Source organism: Bicyclus anynana, chromosome 12 (assembly GCF_947172395.1).
Source record: "Bicyclus anynana chromosome 12, ilBicAnyn1.1, whole genome shotgun sequence".
NCBI classification, from domain to species: Eukaryota; Metazoa; Arthropoda; class Insecta; order Lepidoptera; family Nymphalidae; genus Bicyclus; species Bicyclus anynana.
Genome location: NC_069094.1, coordinates 15,436,704 through 15,457,778, shown reverse-complemented (window position 1 = coordinate 15,457,778; position 21,075 = coordinate 15,436,704). Strand labels below are relative to the sequence as shown.

General features: G+C 37.5%; 1 protein-coding gene across 3 annotated transcripts in view; it reads right to left on the bottom strand.

Annotated features, from left to right (window-relative positions):
* Nucleotides 1-367: 367 nt before the first annotated feature.
* Nucleotides 368-21,075, bottom strand: part of LOC112049725 (aminopeptidase N) — a 29,140-nt gene continuing 8,432 nt past the window's right edge. For 2 of the 3 annotated variants that reach the window (XM_024087735.2, XM_052884636.1), the window contains exons 3-17: nt 19,841-20,183; nt 19,016-19,207; nt 17,839-17,977; nt 17,357-17,512; nt 15,106-15,426; nt 14,726-14,909; nt 13,979-14,214; nt 13,124-13,304; nt 12,062-12,257; nt 9,362-9,636; nt 8,576-8,766; nt 7,642-7,809; nt 6,857-7,070; nt 5,483-5,630; nt 368-4,450 (exon numbers count right to left, since the gene is read on the bottom strand). In XM_024087735.2, the coding sequence (XP_023943503.2) occupies nt 4,326-4,450; nt 5,483-5,630; nt 6,857-7,070; nt 7,642-7,809; nt 8,576-8,766; nt 9,362-9,636; nt 12,062-12,257; nt 13,124-13,304; nt 13,979-14,214; nt 14,726-14,909; nt 15,106-15,426; nt 17,357-17,512; nt 17,839-17,977; nt 19,016-19,207; nt 19,841-20,183 (3,069 nt within the window). In that variant the 3' untranslated portion in view covers nt 368-4,325. Of the gene's footprint in view, nt 4,451-5,482; nt 5,631-6,856; nt 7,071-7,641; nt 7,810-8,575; nt 8,767-9,361; nt 9,637-12,061; nt 12,258-13,123; nt 13,305-13,978; nt 14,215-14,725; nt 14,910-15,105; nt 15,427-17,356; nt 17,513-17,838; nt 17,978-19,015; nt 19,208-19,840; nt 20,184-20,658; nt 20,933-21,075 lie in introns of those variants that run through there. The other variant, XM_024087736.2, reaches the window with a different exon arrangement.

Sequence of the window (21,075 nt, the reverse complement as noted above, 5' to 3'; positions counted from 1 at the left end):
GTTTAGCGTAGCGTTTTTAGCTTTTCGATGAATAAGAGTGTAACACCACAAACTTCCCAATTCACTGAGGATTTCTTGAAAGTAAGTGTTCAATAGGACTCAAAGCCATAGTGGCTCGTGATTTAAAGCCACATAGGCTAATCATTGGACCTCCGAGTCAGGTTCCAAATCTGACTAGTATGAGGTAATTTTAAATTATTTCAGTAAAGAAAATTCCCGCACCGGAAAGCGGGTTGCAGGGTCGCTGGATGCCTATGTCCAGCAGTGGACGTCCATCGGCTGATAATGATGGATGATGATGATGATGATGATGATGATGATGATGATGATTTTTGGTAAGGATATCAAAAATAAAAAATGCAGTAAGTAAAATGATTTACAGTTTATTTTTTATCAAAATGATTCACTTGGACAACACTTTACTTAGCTTATTATGCAATATCTCTTACAAAATACAAACATAAAACATGATTTATATAATTATACGCCTTTTAAAAAAAGTTTAAAATTCTAGGCGTGTTTTTCAAACTAATAGGAACTACAAAACTTTATTAGGCTAGCCGCACATTGACTATCTATGTTAGATAAGTTGGTTTAGCTGAAGCGACTAATCTGACTTGACCAACCGCATTGGCTGTTTGTTTCATACGATCGACTGTCGCTCGAACGACTAAACGCTTGCTAGATTGAAGTGTGATTTTCTCAATAGATTATTATTGACATTCTCATGTTTATATATCGTCTACGCTTTGCCAATTTTAATAACAATGGGGCAAGTTGCGAGAGTCTATATACGAGTACATACGAGTAATATGCTACCTATCTTATAAGCTTGACTTATGTACGTAATTTACGATAAAGACTGGTAGCCTTTAGATGTGGTACGTGGTGGTGGTGGTGGTTGGTGGCAAAAAGTCAGAGGCAGATGATAATTTAACAATATGTTTTTGCATTGCTGTTTCTTTTTTAGTTGTACAAATCATCGTGCAGGTCATTCTTGTATATACACTTTCCAACTAAATTCAAGGCGAAACTGTCTTCTGAATTGTAAAAAAACTATGCAATGAGAATACGTCTAAATCACAATCGAGTATGTTCTGTCAAGCAGAAAGTCGCTCGTGCGACCGTGTTTGGAGTTCCTCTCTATAGTTGTAAGCTATTATTTCTGCAATGGCACGATCGATAGTATCATAGTAGTTAATGTGCGGCTAGGCTTATTTACCTACTATTAAAAATAACAAAACATAAACATCAAAAATGGCTAACGTTTTTGGAATGATTTAACACAGTATTTCCCAATTAGTGGTAGGTGCACGTTCTCCTAGAGATACGAGATAATGACGTTGGTTTTAAAATCAGTAAAACTTTGGTTTTCTTGACGAAAAATATAAAACAAAACAAATATAAGGCATTGGTTTTTTTGACAAGAATAATAAAATCAGTAAAACTGATTTTCTTTACAATGATTGATTAAAAAAACAATTTCAGTGAAACAACAACAACTAAAGCTAACAATAGATAATAATTTATATATTTTGCTATCATCCGCGAAAAAGTGCAATTGCACGTTGTAGAGTAAGCCTTTTTCAACATCTCCTAAGGATGCTCCGGTTTCGGGTTCAAACGTACGTAGAGAGTATTTAGTCGGACCTGGGTGACGTTGTCGCATGGGTTCGTCGGCTTTTCGCGGATGATAGCAAAATAAATAAATTATTATATATTCATGATGAACTTCCGCAAAGTAACGCCTGCTTCTATCCAACACTAAAGTTAACAACAAGTGTCAAGAGTAAGTAAATCTGTCAAAGTGTACTTAGTAGTAGATTACGAAACTGTTGCTTGAAGGCTTTTTAAAGTCTAGTATAGTTTATAAAATGAACCAATTCAGGCTCTTTTTAAAAACCCTTTCTATTATAGAAAGACAACGTCGTGTTATACCTATGCCTATTATTCTACCGTCAAGCGATTGACAGTGGAATTCATAGACGTTGTAAGGGCACCCCCAGGGGATCACTCTGCCGCTGAATGTCGAATTTAATCTCGTATAAGTAGCCAAACTAATTGGGAACTACTGATTTAACACTATATTGCTAAAATCTTAAATCTCAAAACATTATAACATGACAAGTACACTGGGACATGCGAGAACATTTAACTTTTGTAGATCACTAGGATAAATATAAAAAATCAATTATTATTATGATTTACCTATATTGTCACCATATTTAACAATATGCATTCACGACATGCAGTTGTATTCGTTATTTTAGTCCTTTTCAGAAAAAGTCTTTAAACTCCAATGACATTTAATTTTTTTTATTTATTCTTTACAAGTTAGCCCTTGACTACAATCTCACTTGATGGTAAGTGATGATGTTATCTAAGATGGTAGCGGGCTAACTTGTTAGTGAGTAGGAAGATAATCCACACCCCTTTCGATTTCTACACGGCATCGTATCGGAACGCTAAATCGCTTGGCGGTACGTCTTTGCCAGTAGCCACAATAATAATGGTTTATTATGGAAAATATCCTAACAAATATTTATTTGTATATCACTTATCTGATGTACAATGCGTCAAATGTTTAGTTGACTTCAACCTCAGAAAGACACTGAGTTAGCAAATAACTTATACGACAAGATGATAAGATCACACTTTTGTTGTCGTGAGAAAATGTTGTCATTAACAATTGTCATCAGTGTCTATTGAAAAATCAATAACCTATCAGAAATTATTTAATCCGTTTAAACAAAAATTACTTATACGATAGATAGATCTTGGAACATTTTAGTTCATGTTTTTCTAGTAATTATGTAACTTTTACATACATTCAGTAATAATTCTGCTTTTCTCTCGATTTTTTTCTCGACAAGTTACAGTTTCAACTGTTATTGTATTTAAGGCTGGAGGTCTTTTTCAATTATTTTTAATATTAATAAAAAAAATATTAATTCCACACTAGAGGTTGGCAACCTCTCAATGTAAAGTTGCGAGATTTCAGTTCAGCAGCAAACTTACTTACTCACTTTGTTTAAATTCGTTATTTTGACTATTCATCAATGTGTGCGATCTCAATCTCAATTACAAGGTCTAGCGAATTTTCTAAAAAATACTAATTTTTTTTTTATTCCATATATAATTTTTTATTTTCAATCTAAAGCACAGCATATGTTTTAGAAAATTGAACTGAATTCAGTGTTTTTTTTTTCTAAATAAAAAAATTGTGAATTCTTCTGGCTTATCCAATTAAAAGGTTGCCGACCCCTGACCCATGCAGTTCACAATCACATCACATTATCAAATTAACCCTCAAATACAAGAGTTTGGTCACAGTTTTTTAGCAGAAACAGTTTTAGGAGTCAATTTTACAACAATAATAAAAAAATACTTAAAATAAGTAAGGATATTAAAATAAACGAAAAATTATGTAATTATTCTTTAAGAGAGCACCAGATTTAATTTAAAATTATGTAACATTCACTGTGTAATTTATACGTAGCATTCACAGTAGAAAGTAATGGGAACTAATAAGTGTCGATGTATATTTAATTTAAGACACTTTATACTTATAAATAATTATATTTAATTATTTAATAAAAATTTATGTGTACTTTATGAGACAGGCTTCCACTATTAAATAGATTCTTATAAAAACATTGCATTTTTAAACATTAGCCGCTCTACTGTGTTTAAATGCAATCGAACACGTCCTCTTGCGTTGACTGTTAGAAGAAGATTGACATTTAATCTAACATGCAAGTCATAATAATTGTAGGGTAGTTTAGCAAAATACAACATTAATGTATTTATACTTACATAACTCCCTAATGTATCGTTTTCATTTTGGTAATGGCTCACAAATCACAATTTATTTAGATACTAAACAATAAACTAAACAATTTATTATTTGAGATAGTTAATTTTTTGATAGGATTTATCGTCAAAATTCTCCATTACTGGATGGCTGCACCTGCAGGATTATTCACTAACTTAGACGTATGTTAGTTGACATATACGAAATTGAGATTCTATGTGACAAATGTCATCCGGCGCTTACTGTTTAGTATGTTGTTAATAAAGACCAAATTGGTGCATAGGTCGTAGGTAGGTAGGTAGTTGTTAAACATATAAATCCATCGACTATACCACCCTAGGATGACGCCTAAGGCATATTGCATATTTTTGTGTCTACGATTATATCGCTTCAGACCTGAACATACTGTTGGTGGTAGAAATAGTCATCGCGGTAGTACTAACGCCTACTTCTGACTTTAGGACATGATCTAAAAAAACATTTAAGGTTTAAACACTAATTTAAGAACGCGTTAAGGCTGCAAACTGCTAATAGTTACAGGACTAGAGGTGGTGTTAATGTCGGTAGTGACGTTAGTAGTGTTTTGTGTAAGCGGCGGCGCCGGGGTCGAGTTTGTGTGCTGGTGCGTCGAATTGTCTGGAATAAAAGTACATTATTACTAGCAGAACCTCGCGGTTTCACGCGTCTAATTCCCATTCCTGTGGGAATGCAGGGATAAAACAAAGGCTCTGTTACTTGATAATGCAGCTTAGTGAAAGAACTTTTCAAATCGGTCTAGTAGTTTTTACATTCCTATTCCTCTTTATAACATTAGTGTACATTAACTGCCTTAAAGTCATAGCACCCGTACAACTTTGAATGGAATCTTAACCTTATCGGCTCGCCGTCGACGAGGCGACGACTCGGCTACTGCTAGTCGATGATGTGACGCTAAAGGATCCTCACCACTGACGCCGAGGCAATAGTCGGGAGGGGTGAGAAGGAAAAGCGAAGGTGCTCCGGTACGAGTACGGAGAAACGGGCGCGTGCTGGAGAAACGGGTTGACAAAACGCGATTATTGAATGGGAACCTATCAGATCTAACAATTTCTACTAAGAATGTTACCAATAAACCCTCGAGTGGCAGAGAAAAATCCCAGTCCAAGTCCCAGAACTTGTGACCGTTGGTCACAAGTTCTGGGACTTCACTCGAGAGGGTGAAGGGTTATATGTAGGGTTATAGACGTATTTTAAAATTAGTTAACACTCCCCTTTTCCATTGAAGTCATTCTCCCCGCCTATCCTAAAATAATAACAATCCCCTTTTTCATTGAAGTCATTCTCCCCGCCTATTCAAAAATAATCCATGAAGGAAAGGTGTGGACGGATCGAACGTCACGACAAGAATGAGCTTATATATAGCCAGCACTCAGCCTCCCACTACTCCTTACCTAACTCACTGAACACTTGGTGAGGTGCAAGCTTGTGCCGAGGCTTGCGATTATGATACAATTCCGATTAGTGTGTAAGTAAGGAGATTCGGTTCGTGTTGATCAGTGCCAATCGCTTACCAAGTTGATATGTGTGCTATAATCTTTATTTGCATTTAAAGCGCCACGTGGCGCTGTCTATAATCTTCTGCACTATTTGCGCCATCAGGATCAACTTGTTCTAATAAAATAAACTCACCAGTGACATACTGCTTGAACCAGTCGTTGATACCGGGCGCGTAGTTCTTGATCCAGTTGATGCGCAGCGTGGCGCTGTCTATGATCTTCTGCACTATTTGCGCCATCGGGATCAACTTGTCCTTGTGCTTCAGTGCGAAGCGTTTCAGCTGAAGAACAAATACAAATCAAAAAATGTATACATGAAAATGCTGACTTGGGTGAAATGACAAACGTGAAAGTTCTAATACCGGTTTTTTACTTGATATGAGAGTGCGCTCAGGAACTCCACAATCTACATACTACACAGAGTTGATTAGTGTGCTATGATCTTTAGACTGATTGTGTAAAGATTATAGTACAGTTATCTGAAAGAGCTCATCACATCGTCCCTTCACCTCGCCGTCAGCTAGTCATCAACCCAACGTAAAAGCGGATTAGGAACTCTGGTACGTTGATTCAACTCGGATTGACGTCGAGGACCTCCCTCTTTACTCGAGGCACATTTACACGCACTATTTGCGCCATTGGGATCAACTTGTTCTAACAAAACAAATCTCACCACTTACATACTGTTTTGATCAGTCATTGAAACCGCAGTTTCTGATGCAGTTGATGCACAGCGTGGCGCTGTGCCTTTTGCACTATAGTCGACACTTCGACACACTAAAGTCACTTTCGTTTGCTTCATTTACGCACCTTAATCAAATCCTCGTTGGTAGTGATGTTACCGAAAGCATGAGAAACATGAAGGAGTCAGTTCCGGGTGAAATATTCGTACACTTTGTCGAAGTTGTCAATGAGGAAGTCATGCGCGACCTGGTTGCCTCCATCGCCTATAGAATGACAATAATGCACGATGTGCTTTGGTTTCGTAGCGTAGCGTTGTTCATGATCTTCTGCACTATTTGCGCCATCGGGATCAATTTGTTCTCACAAAACAAAACTCACCACTAACATACTTGCTTTGAACATTCGTTGATGCCACTTTGGCTTATTGGATCACTTTCGTTTGCTCCATTCACTCACCTTAATCAAATCCTAGTTAGTAGTGATGCTGCCAAAAGCGCAGTTGAGCACGATGGGGAACATGAAGGAGTCAATCCCGGTGATTTTGTCGTACACTTTGTCGAAGTTGTCAATGAGGGTGCCTCCATCGCCCACAGTAGCGATGCACTTTGGTTACTAAGCGTGGCGCTGTCTATGGTCTTCTGCACTATATGCGCCATCGGGATCAACTTGTTCTAACAAAACAAAATACAGCACTAACGCTCGCTTTGATCAGTCGTTGATGCCGTATTTCCTGATACAGTTGATGCACAGCGTGGCGCTGCTTCTTTTGCACTATAGACGACACTTTGCCACCCTATCACTTTCGTTTGCTTCATTCACTCACCTTGATCAAATCCTCGTTAGTAGTGATGCTGCCAAAAGCGCAGTTGAGCACGATGGGGAACATGAAGGAGTCAATCCCGGTGAATTTGTCGTACACTTTGTCGAAGTTGTCGATGAGGAAGTCTTGCGCGACCTGCGTGCCGACGGGCGCCTCCACCGCCCACAGTAGCGTTGCGCTTTGGTTTGGAATGTCCGTGAGACTTTTCTCTAGCAATCTGGAAACAACATTTGGATATTTATTCGTCCCTATTTAAATTTGTAGCGTCTGATTCTAAAAGTGCATCATGCTGCCTTAATTGACGCAAGAATTTCTAAATTCAGTGCTATTTTTTTATGAGTGTTTCCACAAATTAAAAGATAGTAGATCTCAAAGTAAGACCTGTTTGTTTGTCTGTCTACTTAATCCTGATACTGCAAGTGGTTCTGAGGTCAATAATACCAAGGGTCACATAAAATAGGATATAATTTACTGACTACATCGTTAAGTTTTAATTCTTAACATGTCTATCGTGTGACTCCTAAAACTCCATCTAGAAATTCATGACATTCAACAATCAACGTATCTCAAAATCGCACTTATTAACCCTCTTGTACAAGGTAATCTGGAAAGTAGTAAACCACATGGGAGGTTCTAATTAAATCAGCAACAATTTCACCAAGCTGACATCTATTAGGGAGAAGTAGCGAATAATCGTGTGACATTTCCTATTTGGTATAAAATTATACTTAAAGTACCCCTGTATAGTGTGGCTGTTGTACAGCAGCGAGAGTAGGTGGTACACTTACAGTGTGATGAGAGACTCTCGCCTGGTGGCGGGCAGGTTGGACAGGATGGTGTTCTGCGCGTTGGGCTCGCTGGTGTTGCGGTACAGCTCCCACAGAAGCTCAAATTCACGACGTCCGCCATGTTTCACAGCAGTGTTGTATACCAGCGAGCGAAGGTAGCTGGGTAGGCTGGCCAGACATACAAAATATTACTTTTTCTATTCAACAATCAAGCCAAGCTAGCACATAGCTGCTGAATACTAAAAAAAGATTCGTGCCCTTCTGGCAAATAGACGTAGACGTCGAACGGGTATCCAGCGACTATAATTTCTTTTTTCTGGTTGTGTTATTACTGAAGAGTCTAAAAAGAGGCGGCTGCAGTGTCACTAATACGTACGAGAGCGCAGAAGCTCTGCCAGATTCCAAACCCTGACCTTCGCGGAACGGAGGAAGGTGAAAAGTTTATCTAAGAACTTGTCTCTAAAATGTGAGAGGAAATCTCATCATCATTGTCAAATACTGTGTGTCTAAGAGAGTGTTGTCTGTGGTTATTTCATTCTGGGTCATAAAGTAAACTTTTTGGACTTCTTTCTCTATGAAAATGTAGGATTAGGGTTAGTTATTGGATGAAATAAGCTTTATTTTATCTGTTACTGTCATTCCCTTAACTGTAATATTTATATCCAAAGATTATGGGATTCGTAACTCAGCATTAATAGTTCAACAAATTATTAGGCTAATATTTGAAAGGTTTTAGGCTCAATGTTCACCTTTCTAAGTATAGCCACTAGTATTTATGCAACCTCAGACCTTCATGGTGAAATCACATGATGAATTGGAAAAACTTTTCCGGGCATAGTTAATGGGAAAATGGGATAGTTTATAAATCTGGGCTAACAGTTCTTTTTTGGCAAAAAATAGGATCTTTACTGTTAAATAAGTGAGCAAAACTTACTCGCTAGAATCCGGATCCGCGATGTATTTCTCGAATTCATCCTTGGCCCAATTGATGCACCGAGGGGATTCCACAATGCATTCCCACACGACCAGGTTCTCTATCAGGAAGGCTTCGTTGTCGTCTTTCGGCTTTCTGAGCCCGTAGTTGACTCTTTCTAGCTGCTTCTTCAATAGTATTTTCATGTAGTCCTGTAATCGAAATTGGGCAAATGTTAAGCTTAGCTATTCTATAATTGGAACAGCTACTGAGTAAATCTGAAATAATGAGACATACAGAGAAGCTGTATTGACAAATTTCAACTTTTTAGAATTTTGGGGTGATGAATTTATGTCCAAATGCGATGTGTTAACGTAACAAAGTAACGTAACGAACTGTAGTTATTGACATTGTAAATAAGGAATATGCACATTTTTAGTTGATTTCTGACATTGATAATTAATAATAATTTTATAATGTATAAAAGTACATTATGAGAGGTAACTTTATTTTATTGCAAAAAAGAAATGAATACTTAGACTTACTAATTTTTTAAGCATTCAAAACATTCCATTTATTAGCTCGTGATACGACCGCGTACCATGACAAATTACGCAATTATAATGGTTTCCAGAAGTTGTTAATACTTATGGTTAAGTCACTTCCGAACTGACCAATTCTGAACACATTTCAAATTACACATATATAATGGTTGCCAGAACTGGTAAATGCTTTATGGTTAAGTCACTTTATGGAGCAATCCAGATCACATCCATGTCGTTGTTGCAAGGAAAAACCAAAACTTACCTGGAAGTATATGTACCCAGAAGTGGCTCTCAGATTGCTGTTCAAGAAGTATATGTTATCTAGAAGCATGTCCCACACGATCTTGGAGTCTTCACCGTCAATGACACAGGAGCTCAACCCCAGAGCGTAGCTATAATTGAGGTGGCCGGCTTTGGCCAGGTTGAAGGCATCGTCGATCAACTGCGCTTTAGTGATCGGATTGTTGACGGTGTTGGACTTGAGGGACTCGATTAGGAGCTCCCAATTGTTTGCGTCGTAGTTAACGCGATAGTAGCCTAAGAACAAGAAATTGAAAATATTGAAAATCTCCCTATAGTCAATAACTGCGAGTATTCTTATTGAGTTTGGATTTTTTAGTTTTGCTGTTCCTTTAAATACAAGAAAGTACCCGAAAAAGCAACACAAAACAGTTTTCAAAAAATATATACGCTTACGTCAACGAGTAGTATCATAAAATTTTAGAACGCGTTTTCCGAAATCCTTTTTTATGGTAGGTATCGAAAATCCGAGATAAACTTTGTTCAATGTTTTTATTTATTAATCCACTTTAGCTTCATTCTATGTCATGTAGCAATATGTCGAGATGACTCCATTTTCTAGGTAGGCCAAATAAGCATATGGAAGATATTGTGATGTGTGGCTATTGAAATAAAGGCATTTTTCTTTTTTTCCCATTATTGAGGGGTGTTAAATATCTGGGCGATAAGCTGTGATAGCCAAGTGGATATGACTTCGGCTCGAATTCGGTCCGGGGCATGCGCCTTACAACTTTTCAGTTGTGTGCATTTTAAGAAATTAAAATATCATGTGTCTCAAACGGTAAAGAAAAAACATCGCCAGGTAACCTGCATACCTGAGAACTTACTTAAGTCTCTACGTGTGTAAAGTCTGCCAATCCGCATTGGGCCAGCGTGGTGGACTATTAGTCTAACCCCTTTCATTCTGAAAGACTTGCGCTTAACTGTGAGCCGAATGTCGGTGAGGATGGTGTCACCGCTGTAGATGATGTCTGACAGGCAATACTTCGAAAAAATTCATTTATTTCAAGTAGGCTCAGTTTACAAGCACTTTGATACGTCAGTTGACTATTTGTAAAGATTCTACCACCGGTTCGGAAGGCAGGCTCTGCTGAGAAGAAACCGGCAAGAAACTCAACAATTGCTCTTTTAAAAAAAATCATACATATTATAATTTACAATTGATGACAACATTACAATTTCTTATAGTTTTACTTCCTGTGAGAAGGTGGAAGCTGATTCGATGGCCTCCAAGCATTTTTATCATTGAGAAACTCATCAATGGTGTAGTAACCTCAACTAAGTAAATGTTTTTTGACACATTGCTTAAAGCTATGCATTGGCAGGTCCATCACAGTCTTGTTAAAGAAGAGTACACCCAAACATACAAAAGATTTTTTTAGTCTTTGGAGACGATATGCAGAAATAAATAACTTATGTCCGTGTCTAGTAAGACGTAGGTTTAAATCTCCTTTTCGTTTGTACAAATTAATATTTTGTCTTACATACATTATGCTGTTATATAAATACTAGCGGACGCCCGCGACTTCGTCCGCGTAAATTTCGATGTCAACTTTACTACTACCCCTACCCTACCCTACCACTACCCCAACCCTACCCTACCCAACCCCTACATCTACCCTAACCCTCCCCTACCCTACCCTAAACCCGGCTCTAAACCTACCCTACCCCCACACTACCCCTACGCTTCCCTACCCGTACCCTACCCTACCCTGTAACTTCTCTATCTTACTCCTACCCTTAGCAAAATCGGTCCAGTCCTTCGAGAGTGGTGGTATGACCAAGAGAAATAGAGACTTCTATGCTAATAATATAAAGAGGTAAAGTTCGTGTGGTTGTAGGAGGTAATCTCTGGATCTACTGGACCGATTTGGAAAATTGTTTTACCAATAGAAAGCTACGTTATTTGCGAGTGTCATAGGCTATGTTTGATCCCCATATTCACACGGGAACGGGAACTACGTAAATGAAAGCGCCGGGCGTCATATAGCGGAATTTCTGCGTCTTTTAGAAAATTATGTATTATCTCCGAAACTATTTAAGTAATTAACATACTGTAAAGGGCAAATCTTATCTCCATAAAATCCTTGTGATTATTAAATAATTTATTTTAATAAGGATTAAAGTTTAGTTGTATAAATAATGACGTAAACCTAAGTATATAAAATTAATAATTTTTAAAACACAAAAGGTGATTTATCTGCTAATATATAGAAGATAGATATATGGTGTCGCGGACTTTTTTGTAGAACTTTTAAAGATACATAAAGTCTCCATAAATTAATTTCAATTTTACACAATGGTTAACGCAGCGCATGCGAATAAGTCTGTTTAAAAGGTTTTTAGTCCGACCTGTATGACAAAAACTGTGATAACTCGGCTAATATATATGACACCAATATAAAATATAGCCTATAGCACTCCCCGATAATGTAGCATTCTACTGGTGAAAGAATTTTTAAAATCGGACCAGTAGTTCCGAAGATTACCCCATTTAAAAAATGTGACAAACTTACAAACTTACAAACTTTACCTCTTTATAATATTAAGTATAAGTATAGATTGACAGGCTACTGTTATTATACCTATTTCTTTAAAGTTTTGACGAAGGTACACGGGTGATTTTAATTATGATGGTGATAATGATGATGAAATATCTTACCAATGGAGTCCACGTTGACGTACAAGGCCTGGCTGCGGTTGTACGGCAGGTGGTGCCGCAGCGAGTAGTCGTTGAGCCAGAGCCTGGGCTGCGTGCTCCAGGAGCCGAGCGGCGCGTCCGCCGCCGTGTAGCTGATGGGGATGCTCCACTTCGGACCCTTGCTCTGCGCTGGCTCCGGGAAGTTCGTAAACAGTCGCTGGAAACGACTTCTTCTTTTAATATACTGTTGATTCCTTTTTCGAGGGCGCCCGGACTGATACACTCCGGCCAAAACACCCTTCCCGAACGGCCCTCTAAGCTGAGGTTTGAGTCTCTCAGAGGAGACGCCCTTAGAGAGTCGTTCCGCCCATCTACTCTGCTTCTGCCTTAAGGCCCCATCAGGCGATGCTTTTACGCTCGCCCAAACCCCCCAGGGACTCCGCTGAGGTACACAATCAGAAAAAAAAATGATCCCTAAAATCTTGTATTGCGTAACTTAATGCACGATGCTCCGAAACGTCATACTATATAGTGATATAACGAGAGAAGAATCGTAGAGGTATCGTATTTGTCGCGAAAATAAAAATAGTCTTAATTTCAAGTTATACTTATATGATTAGACAAAAAAAAAAAGAAATGATAATCAAGAATTTTATAAATCCTCTACCCTTTAGGCCAAGTTTGGGCCAAAAATTTGTTAAAATAATATATTTTGTAGTTTTAAAATCACATTTTCAACTATCGCTCAAACATAATACGTAGTTGTCGGTCCATCTAGGGTCGATTAGAGGGACAAGGGTCAGTGCGAGGTCACAAATCTGGAGACCTTTCAGGCGAATCCAAAATGTGTGACGCAAAAGAGGGGCTTTGCGTCCCAAACGAAACTTTTGGTTCGTTGGCACCAACGTTTGGTGGTTTTGTTGCCGTAACGAAAAAGAGATTTATATTTTTGATTCCGTCGCTATTGACCAACATTTGACTTTATCTCATCTCAAGATATGTCTTAGGTATACTTGGCCATTTAATATCTTAGACATACTTGGGACTTTAATTTATCAGGTGTTTGGTATTCTGTAATATTACCTGTCTGAAGGTAACATGTCCCGAGTCATAGTCCCTCAGCACGTTGACGACGGGGTAGCCCGGCTGGCGGGTCCACGAGTTCATGAACTGCTTGACGGAGAGACCCCTCAGCGAGGGGTCCGAGCGGGTCGCCTCAGACATAGCGTCCCACAAGTCGTTCTCTTCCGCATTTTGGTATTTCCTATGAAACAAAAACTTGTTATAGTCAATCTATTGAAATAGTTGACGAGACTTAAAAAAGAACGCTAAAATTAACGCTTTAGTAATAGCAGGACCAAGGAGGCGGGGACTTACGCTAATGTGTTTGTATTAAAAGAAAATAGACTTAAATAACGATAACATACAGTAAACTTTAGTTAGTACTATAGCACTGTTTCCTTGAACTAAACAACTTGAACTAAGCACTGACTAAAGTTTATTCTATATGAGCTCTGCTAAAGTCTTTTTTCTTTTAATATAAATTTGATTTTCCCGAAAAAACAAAAATCACCAGTAATAAAAGTTTTCGAAAGAAATAACATATTTTTTTTATTATTTCCAGTCAACATCATAATTTTCAATAATGAAAGAAGTAGGTTTGTGTGATAGATTCGTTTAATATTGTTTTGGCAAACGTATTGTGTCGTTGTCTTTACTAATATTATAAAGAGGTAAAAAAGGTTGTGGTAACGAGTATCTATGGTAGGGGTAAACCTACATTATTTGAGAGTGTCATATGCTATATATTATCCCCGTATTCTCACAGGGTGTTGTCTAGTCATCTATAAAATCATCAGTTCTATTGGTTATCCTTTTATTTAAGATTATGTACTGTATCCCAGGCAAAGTAAAGGAAAATATAAAAGAGAAGCTTACCATTTATCCAAATACAGAACCAATGCCTCATGGAACAATTCATAGGAGATGGTGTGATTCAGCATCCTGATGAGGTTAGCGCCTTTATTGTACGAGATCTCGTCGAACTTCTGCGAGATCTCGGCCGCGTCCAGCACTTCCCTCGACACGGGCGACGTATTCTTGAGGGCGTCCGACTTCAGGAGATTCATTTTGTCTCGCGACAGAGATTCCAGAATGTTCCATTCGGGTGCAATCTGTGGATTTAATAACGATAGAGAGATTTCAGAATTTTTCATTTGGGTGCAATCTGTGGATTTCATAATCTCACTATTTTAAAGGATAAGGCAAATGAAATATTTCATTCCTGTTGATAAAAATTATGTTCCTTAGTTTACTTTGTTTTGACCGTGACTTTTTTAGACCACCTTTAAGAATTTTAATCGATCGAAAATAGATTACTGAGCACGAGTCTCTTCTCAAAATGAGAGGGGTTAGGCTAATAGTCCACCACGCTGGCCCAATGCGGATTGGCAGACTGTACACACGCAGAGAATTAAGAAAATTCTCTGGTACGCAAGTTTCCTCACAATGTCTTTCCTTCATCGTTTGAGACACATGATATTTAAGGTTAAAGAGTTAGACGTGCATGCCCCGGATCGGATTCGGATTCGACCTTCACCTACCGAATCAAAGGCAGGAGGTTATATCCAATGGGATGTCACGGCTAACTCTGCACTATAATGGTTCATTGATTGATTCTCTCACATGATCGACACCGACGTACTCGATGTAGGTGGCGAACCCCTCGTTGAGCCACAGGTCGGTCCACCAGCGCATGGTGACCAGGTTGCCGAACCACTGGTGCGCCAGCTCGTGCGCCACGTCGATTGCCACATTCTGCTTCAGGCGGGGGACTCCGTCTTTCTCGTCATATAGTAGGGTCGTTTCTCTGAAATTTATGACAATGACTTTCAGGAAACTGAGGTAGATTCAAATGTAAAGGGTTAACACTTCAGTGGATGAAATTCAAAAAAAAATCAAGACCAGCATTTATAAAATAAATCACATAATAAGTTATTACAGCAAAAAAATTATCTGCAAAGTAACATCTTTATCAATTTAAGTTATAAAAATATGAACTATACCTGAATGTAATCAATCCCCAATTCTCCATAGCACCGTTAGAGAAATCTGGTATAGCCACAAAGTCCACTTTATCCAAAACATAGGGCACGCCAAACACGTCCTCGTAAAAGGCCAAAAGTTTCGGTATTATCGACAAGGCGTATTTGGCATTTTTGATCAGCGAAGGTCGAGCCCAAACACGGATAGATTTGGTCACGTTGTCTTTGCTTAAGTAGCTTGTCTCTATGTGCTGGAAGTCGCACAGAACGTAAGCGACGAGGTATGTGGACATTTGGACAGATCTGTCGAAGTGAGTCCACTGCCATCCAGGCTCTGTTTCGCTGAAAATTAAATCACATAAACACTCTGCATAACTTCTTCTGAACACGAAAAAATATCTACACAAACTTCTTAAGGCTTGCTCTTTTAAACTAAATATTTTAAGACTGAAAAATTCTTCTTTTATTTCTAATCGCAAACTTACTTAATCTGGTATTGTAAATCTTAGATAGGTCATCATACTAGGGACATGCTATATAATTGTCTAATACAAGTGTCATTAATTTGGAGTTAAGGGAAAGAAAGAATCTGAATCTGGATATGCAAGAATTACATTATCCTGACTGTGCATCTAAAAGCCAAGTACAATTAATTAGATTATAGCAGAACGATAATTTTAATAATGCACATCACGGTGACAGACAAACGCAACGTAACACAATTGATACGCTTAAGTGGCACCAATAAGGCATTGTTAGCTTCATTGCAATCTTATAACAATAGTAATATGACGATGCATTTTATAGGACTTTTGATTGGGGAACTCCGATATTTTTTAATTCTCATGGACAACGCACATGACCCAATTTAGTTGGTATAAGCCTGTAACAGAGAATCTCTCAAGAAACATTACCAAAGTCAAATAGCATGAAAAGCAAAGAAATAAGCATGATGTTACATTACATAGAACATTTTCTACTTTATTATGTCCTCGATATTTCAAATTTGCAATGTAAGATGAAGCTCGACGAATATCGCGTCGTCAGTAACCTCAGCCGTGGAAAAAGAATTAGAAAAATTTGCAAATCGCAAATTAAGAGGACACAGATAAAGCAGAGCACAGGTACAAAAGTCAACGCTTTAACGAATATCAGAGTGAATAGGCATCTTCTAGGCAAGCGCGTTCCACCATAGGCTGCATCATCGCTTACCATCAGGTATGATTGCAGCTAAGCGCTTGCTTATTCAAAATAAAAAAAAAAAAAAACTCTAAAATGTTCAAGACTTTTTAGAGTTTGCATAAGTATTTTAATATGCTAACAAGATCTTAACAGAGAAATATCGTATCGGTTACTTTAAAGTCAAGATGATAAATGCAAACATGCGCAATGCGTCATCGTGGTATGTGATAATTTGATCGCAACCCACAAAACGTATTCGTGAAACTGTTAATATGGTATAAACGAATAATGATTGGTGCGATAAAACTCACAACACTCAAAATAAAATTAATGCATGGTTTATTTCCTTTACTTTTCGAAAATATAGGAGGTGTTCTTTCTATCATATTACTTGATGAATTTTTGGAAGTAGCTCTTTTTGATGTACGTGAGTTGTTGCGAGGAAGTACTGCAGCTTTTATCATTTCTGCTGACAAACAGCGTCGATGAGTTGCTTTTTGCAATAGGCGTAACATGCAACACGACATTATCTAGTAAAGACAATCAACCAATAGCGCCAAATAGCTCCCTTTCATTGCAATGGGACGAAAGAGAAAGTGATATGTCGTGCGACAGATCATAAACCTGTTTAAGTTGAAAAAACTTTAATATTGTTTTTCTTAATTATGCTACCGCCCGAATTTTATTTTTCGGATACGGCGGCCAATCAAATTTTTAAGATTAACCATATACCTACGTAAGAGATATAATAGTGTACAAGTGTGGGCAAACACAGCTGCGTCTAATGGGATGGCAAACCGACACAACCGGTCAAAGATCAGGCGCAGGACCGACTTCCTAACTCTAGGCTGCTATTAAGATTTTTCTTGTAAGACAAATAACGTATTTTTTTTGTTGGCCTAATTGTCCGTACTGGCCTCCAGTCTATTAACTGAAAGAGTTAAGCAGTTAAAGCTGGCGTGCAGACTTGAAAACGATGGTCTTCCTGTCTGGTAAAGCCAAAATTATTTCACTAAATCTGCTCATGTCTGTCGAAGTCTGTCGACTGATTGCAGATTCTTAGAACAAAAAAAAAAAATTAACAACTCACATAGGTTCCTGTGCGGTGACCCTCATGTTGGACAGCACGGAGATGTTCTGTCGGTGAGCGATGCTTATCTCGAACTTGGCTTTGAACGCCGGCTCGTCAAAGCAAGGGAACGCGGACCGCGCGGACGTTGGCTCGAACTGAGTCACTCCGAATTGCCTGCAAACACCATAGCACATTGGCATCAAAATTAAAAAGGAATTATTGTTCGCTAAATTTTATAGCCGTGATAGCCCAGTGGATATGACTTCTGCCTCCGATTCCAGAGGGTGTAGGTTCGAATCCGGTCCGGGACATGCACCTCCAACTTTTCAGTTATATGCGTTTTAAGAAATTAAATATCATGTGTCTCAAACGGTGAAGGAAAAACATCGGGAATAAAACCTGTATACCTGAGAACTTTCTTAATTCTTTTTTTTACCAATATAATACTATAATTATTATAATATTTTTTTACACAACACCAACTATTAAATCATACTTACTTATCTACATTATCCTCTTTATATGTGCTCTTGTAGAAACCGGTTAAAGTATTCAAAATCTCTCCATGGAAGGATATCTGCAGGGTATAGTCTATATTTGGGGTCAAGGGTGTTTCCAAATTGAGTATGAGTCGATCACCTGGTACAGAAAACATTTAAATTTACATTGAGTGTGTATCACCCCCTCTCATTCTGAGAGGAGGCTCGAGCTCAGCAGTGAGCCGAATATGGGTTGATAAAGAAGTGTATCACACTAATATTAAAGGCGAAAGTTTGTGTGTGTATGTGTAAAAATGTTTGTTCCTCCTTTGCGCTGTGGCTACTGAAGCGATATGACTGAAATTTGGAATGGAAATAGATTTTACTTTGGATTAACACATAGACTACTTTTTTCGCCGAAAAATCCATAGTTCCCGTGGGATATGTTAAAAACTAAATTCCAAAACAGTTGTCTATGAAAGAAATGCAAGGTGACAACTGATGAGCGTTTAAAGTAATTTTTAGTGACTATTTAATTAATTTTCATAAATAGATTTTTGTATCTGCCTTTCTACCTAGTTGGTTCAGTGGCTTTGATTGATTGATTGATTGATTGATTACAAGGTCCTGGGTTATTAAATAATGGGCATTTTTTTCTTGTAGGAAATTTTTGGCATAAATTTCCACCCAGAGTTGGAAAGTTGGTGGTCCTTGTGCCTCAGAAATCATGTTAAGCCATCGGTCTCTGTCGTTATCAGGAACATTTGACAGTAGTCATTAAAGAATTTAACAACTAAACTATATTGAAGCAGCATGGTGGGTCAAAATTCCTCATTCTCTCTCCTTTATGGAGGGAGGCCTGGCCATGTAGTCTGGTCGTTTATATAACTCAAATATCATCACTATCATTATCAGCCAATGATAGTGATGATAGTCTAGTCTAGTGGATATGATTTCAGCCTTCGATTCGAAGGGCGTAAGTTCGATTTCCGATCCGGGGCATGCACCTCCAACTTTGTAGTTATGTGCATTTTAAGAAATTCAATTTCATGTGAAAGAATAACATTGTAAGGAAACCTACATGTATACCTGAGAATTTTCGTAATTCTCTAGGTGTGAAGTCTACCAATCCGCATTAGGCCAGTACACAGTTAGTGACAACCAACAAAAACGAAGAGTTATAACAAATATAAATTACCTGTACTGAATTCCATGTTCTTTACTTTTATATCACGGACATTGCTTAGTGTGACCTCTTTGACGGAGGCCACAGTAATTGTCTCTGAAATAGGTACATTGGTTGTTGTATCCTCTATGTTAGGACTACTCGTCGTTATATTTTCTATTGTAATGTTGTTTTCTTCAGAAGTGGGAACGCTTACAGTGCTGTCTGCAAAAAAAATTTAACTAAACATAAGTTTACACAAAATACTAACAAGGACATATTTTAAAGCATAAGTGTGTGTGCAAACACAGGTATACTTACTTTTACCATAATTTTTAATTTTTAACCAACTTCAAAAAAGGAGGAGGTTTTGAATTTAATGTGTATGTTTTTTTTCCTTCATATGTGCTAAAATAACATTGTATGTGATTTTAACTGATCATTTATTTTAGGAATGTAAAGACAGAAACGGCTTTAATTAATATGTCACTGGCTTAGCACCGCCTTCAAATTGATCAGAAGGTAGCATATACAATGTTATTTTTCGCTTTTTAGTTTATTTATGTAATTATGAAGTCGGCTGAACTTCTTTGTTAAAAAGATTTTATAACAGGATACTTTTTTTGATGTGTTTGTTGTTGTCAGGAGAAGGTTTTTATGACAAAAAAAATAAACAAAATGAAGGGGTAGGGCTGGGGTAAGGTAGGGATAGGGTAGGGTAGGGTAGGGGTAGGGTGAGGTAGGGGTAGGGTGAGGTAGGGGTAGGGTGAGGTAGGGGTAGGGTAGGTCAGGGGTAGTTGAAAGTTTAGGGTAAGTCACAGGTGTCCGCTAGTAATAGATAAAGAAAACACAACTCACTTGCTATTGCAACATCAGTCAGTTCAGTGCTAGCATTTTCTACTGCATTCGCCTCACGTTTTAATTTAATTGTCGGTACATGTTGGTATGTCTGTTCAGTTAGAGTAATATTTTCACTGATACTGAGGTTTTTGGCATGCAGTATGATTTGTTTAGTGCTTTTGCTGGCTCGAATCGTTATCAGCACATCACCAGTGAATACGGATGTTTCTAAATCAGCTTTTAATTTTAATCTGTAGAAACTTGGTATAATGGTTGTCGGTAGCCTGAGGTCAGCTGATGGTTTTGTTGATTGTCCAAAAGGTTGTGCATCATTCCAAAAATCTTCAGTTTGCTGGGACATCTAGAAATAATAATTAATAATTTACTATGTTAAAAAAGTTGTAATTTATGTATGTTGCAAGGATTTAAATATAATAATATGAAGCACATTATATTCCAATGTACTTCTTAAATGGTGAACCATTCAATGTACTTCTTAAATGGTGAGTGATGATTTGAGTCAAGTCTTAATATTGAGTTTTCTTTCTTCCAATAGATTTTCAGTAACAAGATTTACAAAGAACTATCTCTTAAGTACAGTTAGCTTAAGTGGTCTCAGATCACGAGGTAATGGATTCAGTTAAAATTCTCAGCTCAGAATTGGGAAGTTGGTTGTGTTACACCCTGTTCTTCTGAGAGCACAATAAAGCTTTAATTAATTAATTAAAGTTAAGCCTTCAGTCATTAACATAATATAATAGTGGCTGGTAGGAGGACATAAAAATCCAAAACTGTTAAATTGTATTATTCATGCTTAAACACTATTATTTACTTACTGATTTACTATCACTGGTCACTAAATAAAGTAAAAAACAAACTATTCCTAATATATACATTTTCGACTGAGATTTTTCGCGTATGAAAAGTTCTCAACACTCATTCATATAATTTATTACGTAGACTGGATTGTCCCAGTGATATGGGTAATGTATAAAAAACCATCGTTATCTAGTTATAACTACTCGTGGATTTCATCTAAAATAATTCAAATTCCCGATTATTGAAGTTGTAAATAATTTGTAAACACTCACTGAATACTATAGTGATTACGGAAATTCTATACCAATATTGCTATCATCGTGAGAATGAGATTGTAACTGTCATGAAAATAAAACTTGGTGAACAGTATTTTAAATAATAATAAATATTCGCTACAGTAATTTTCACTACAACAGCTGCACTTTTTAATCCTT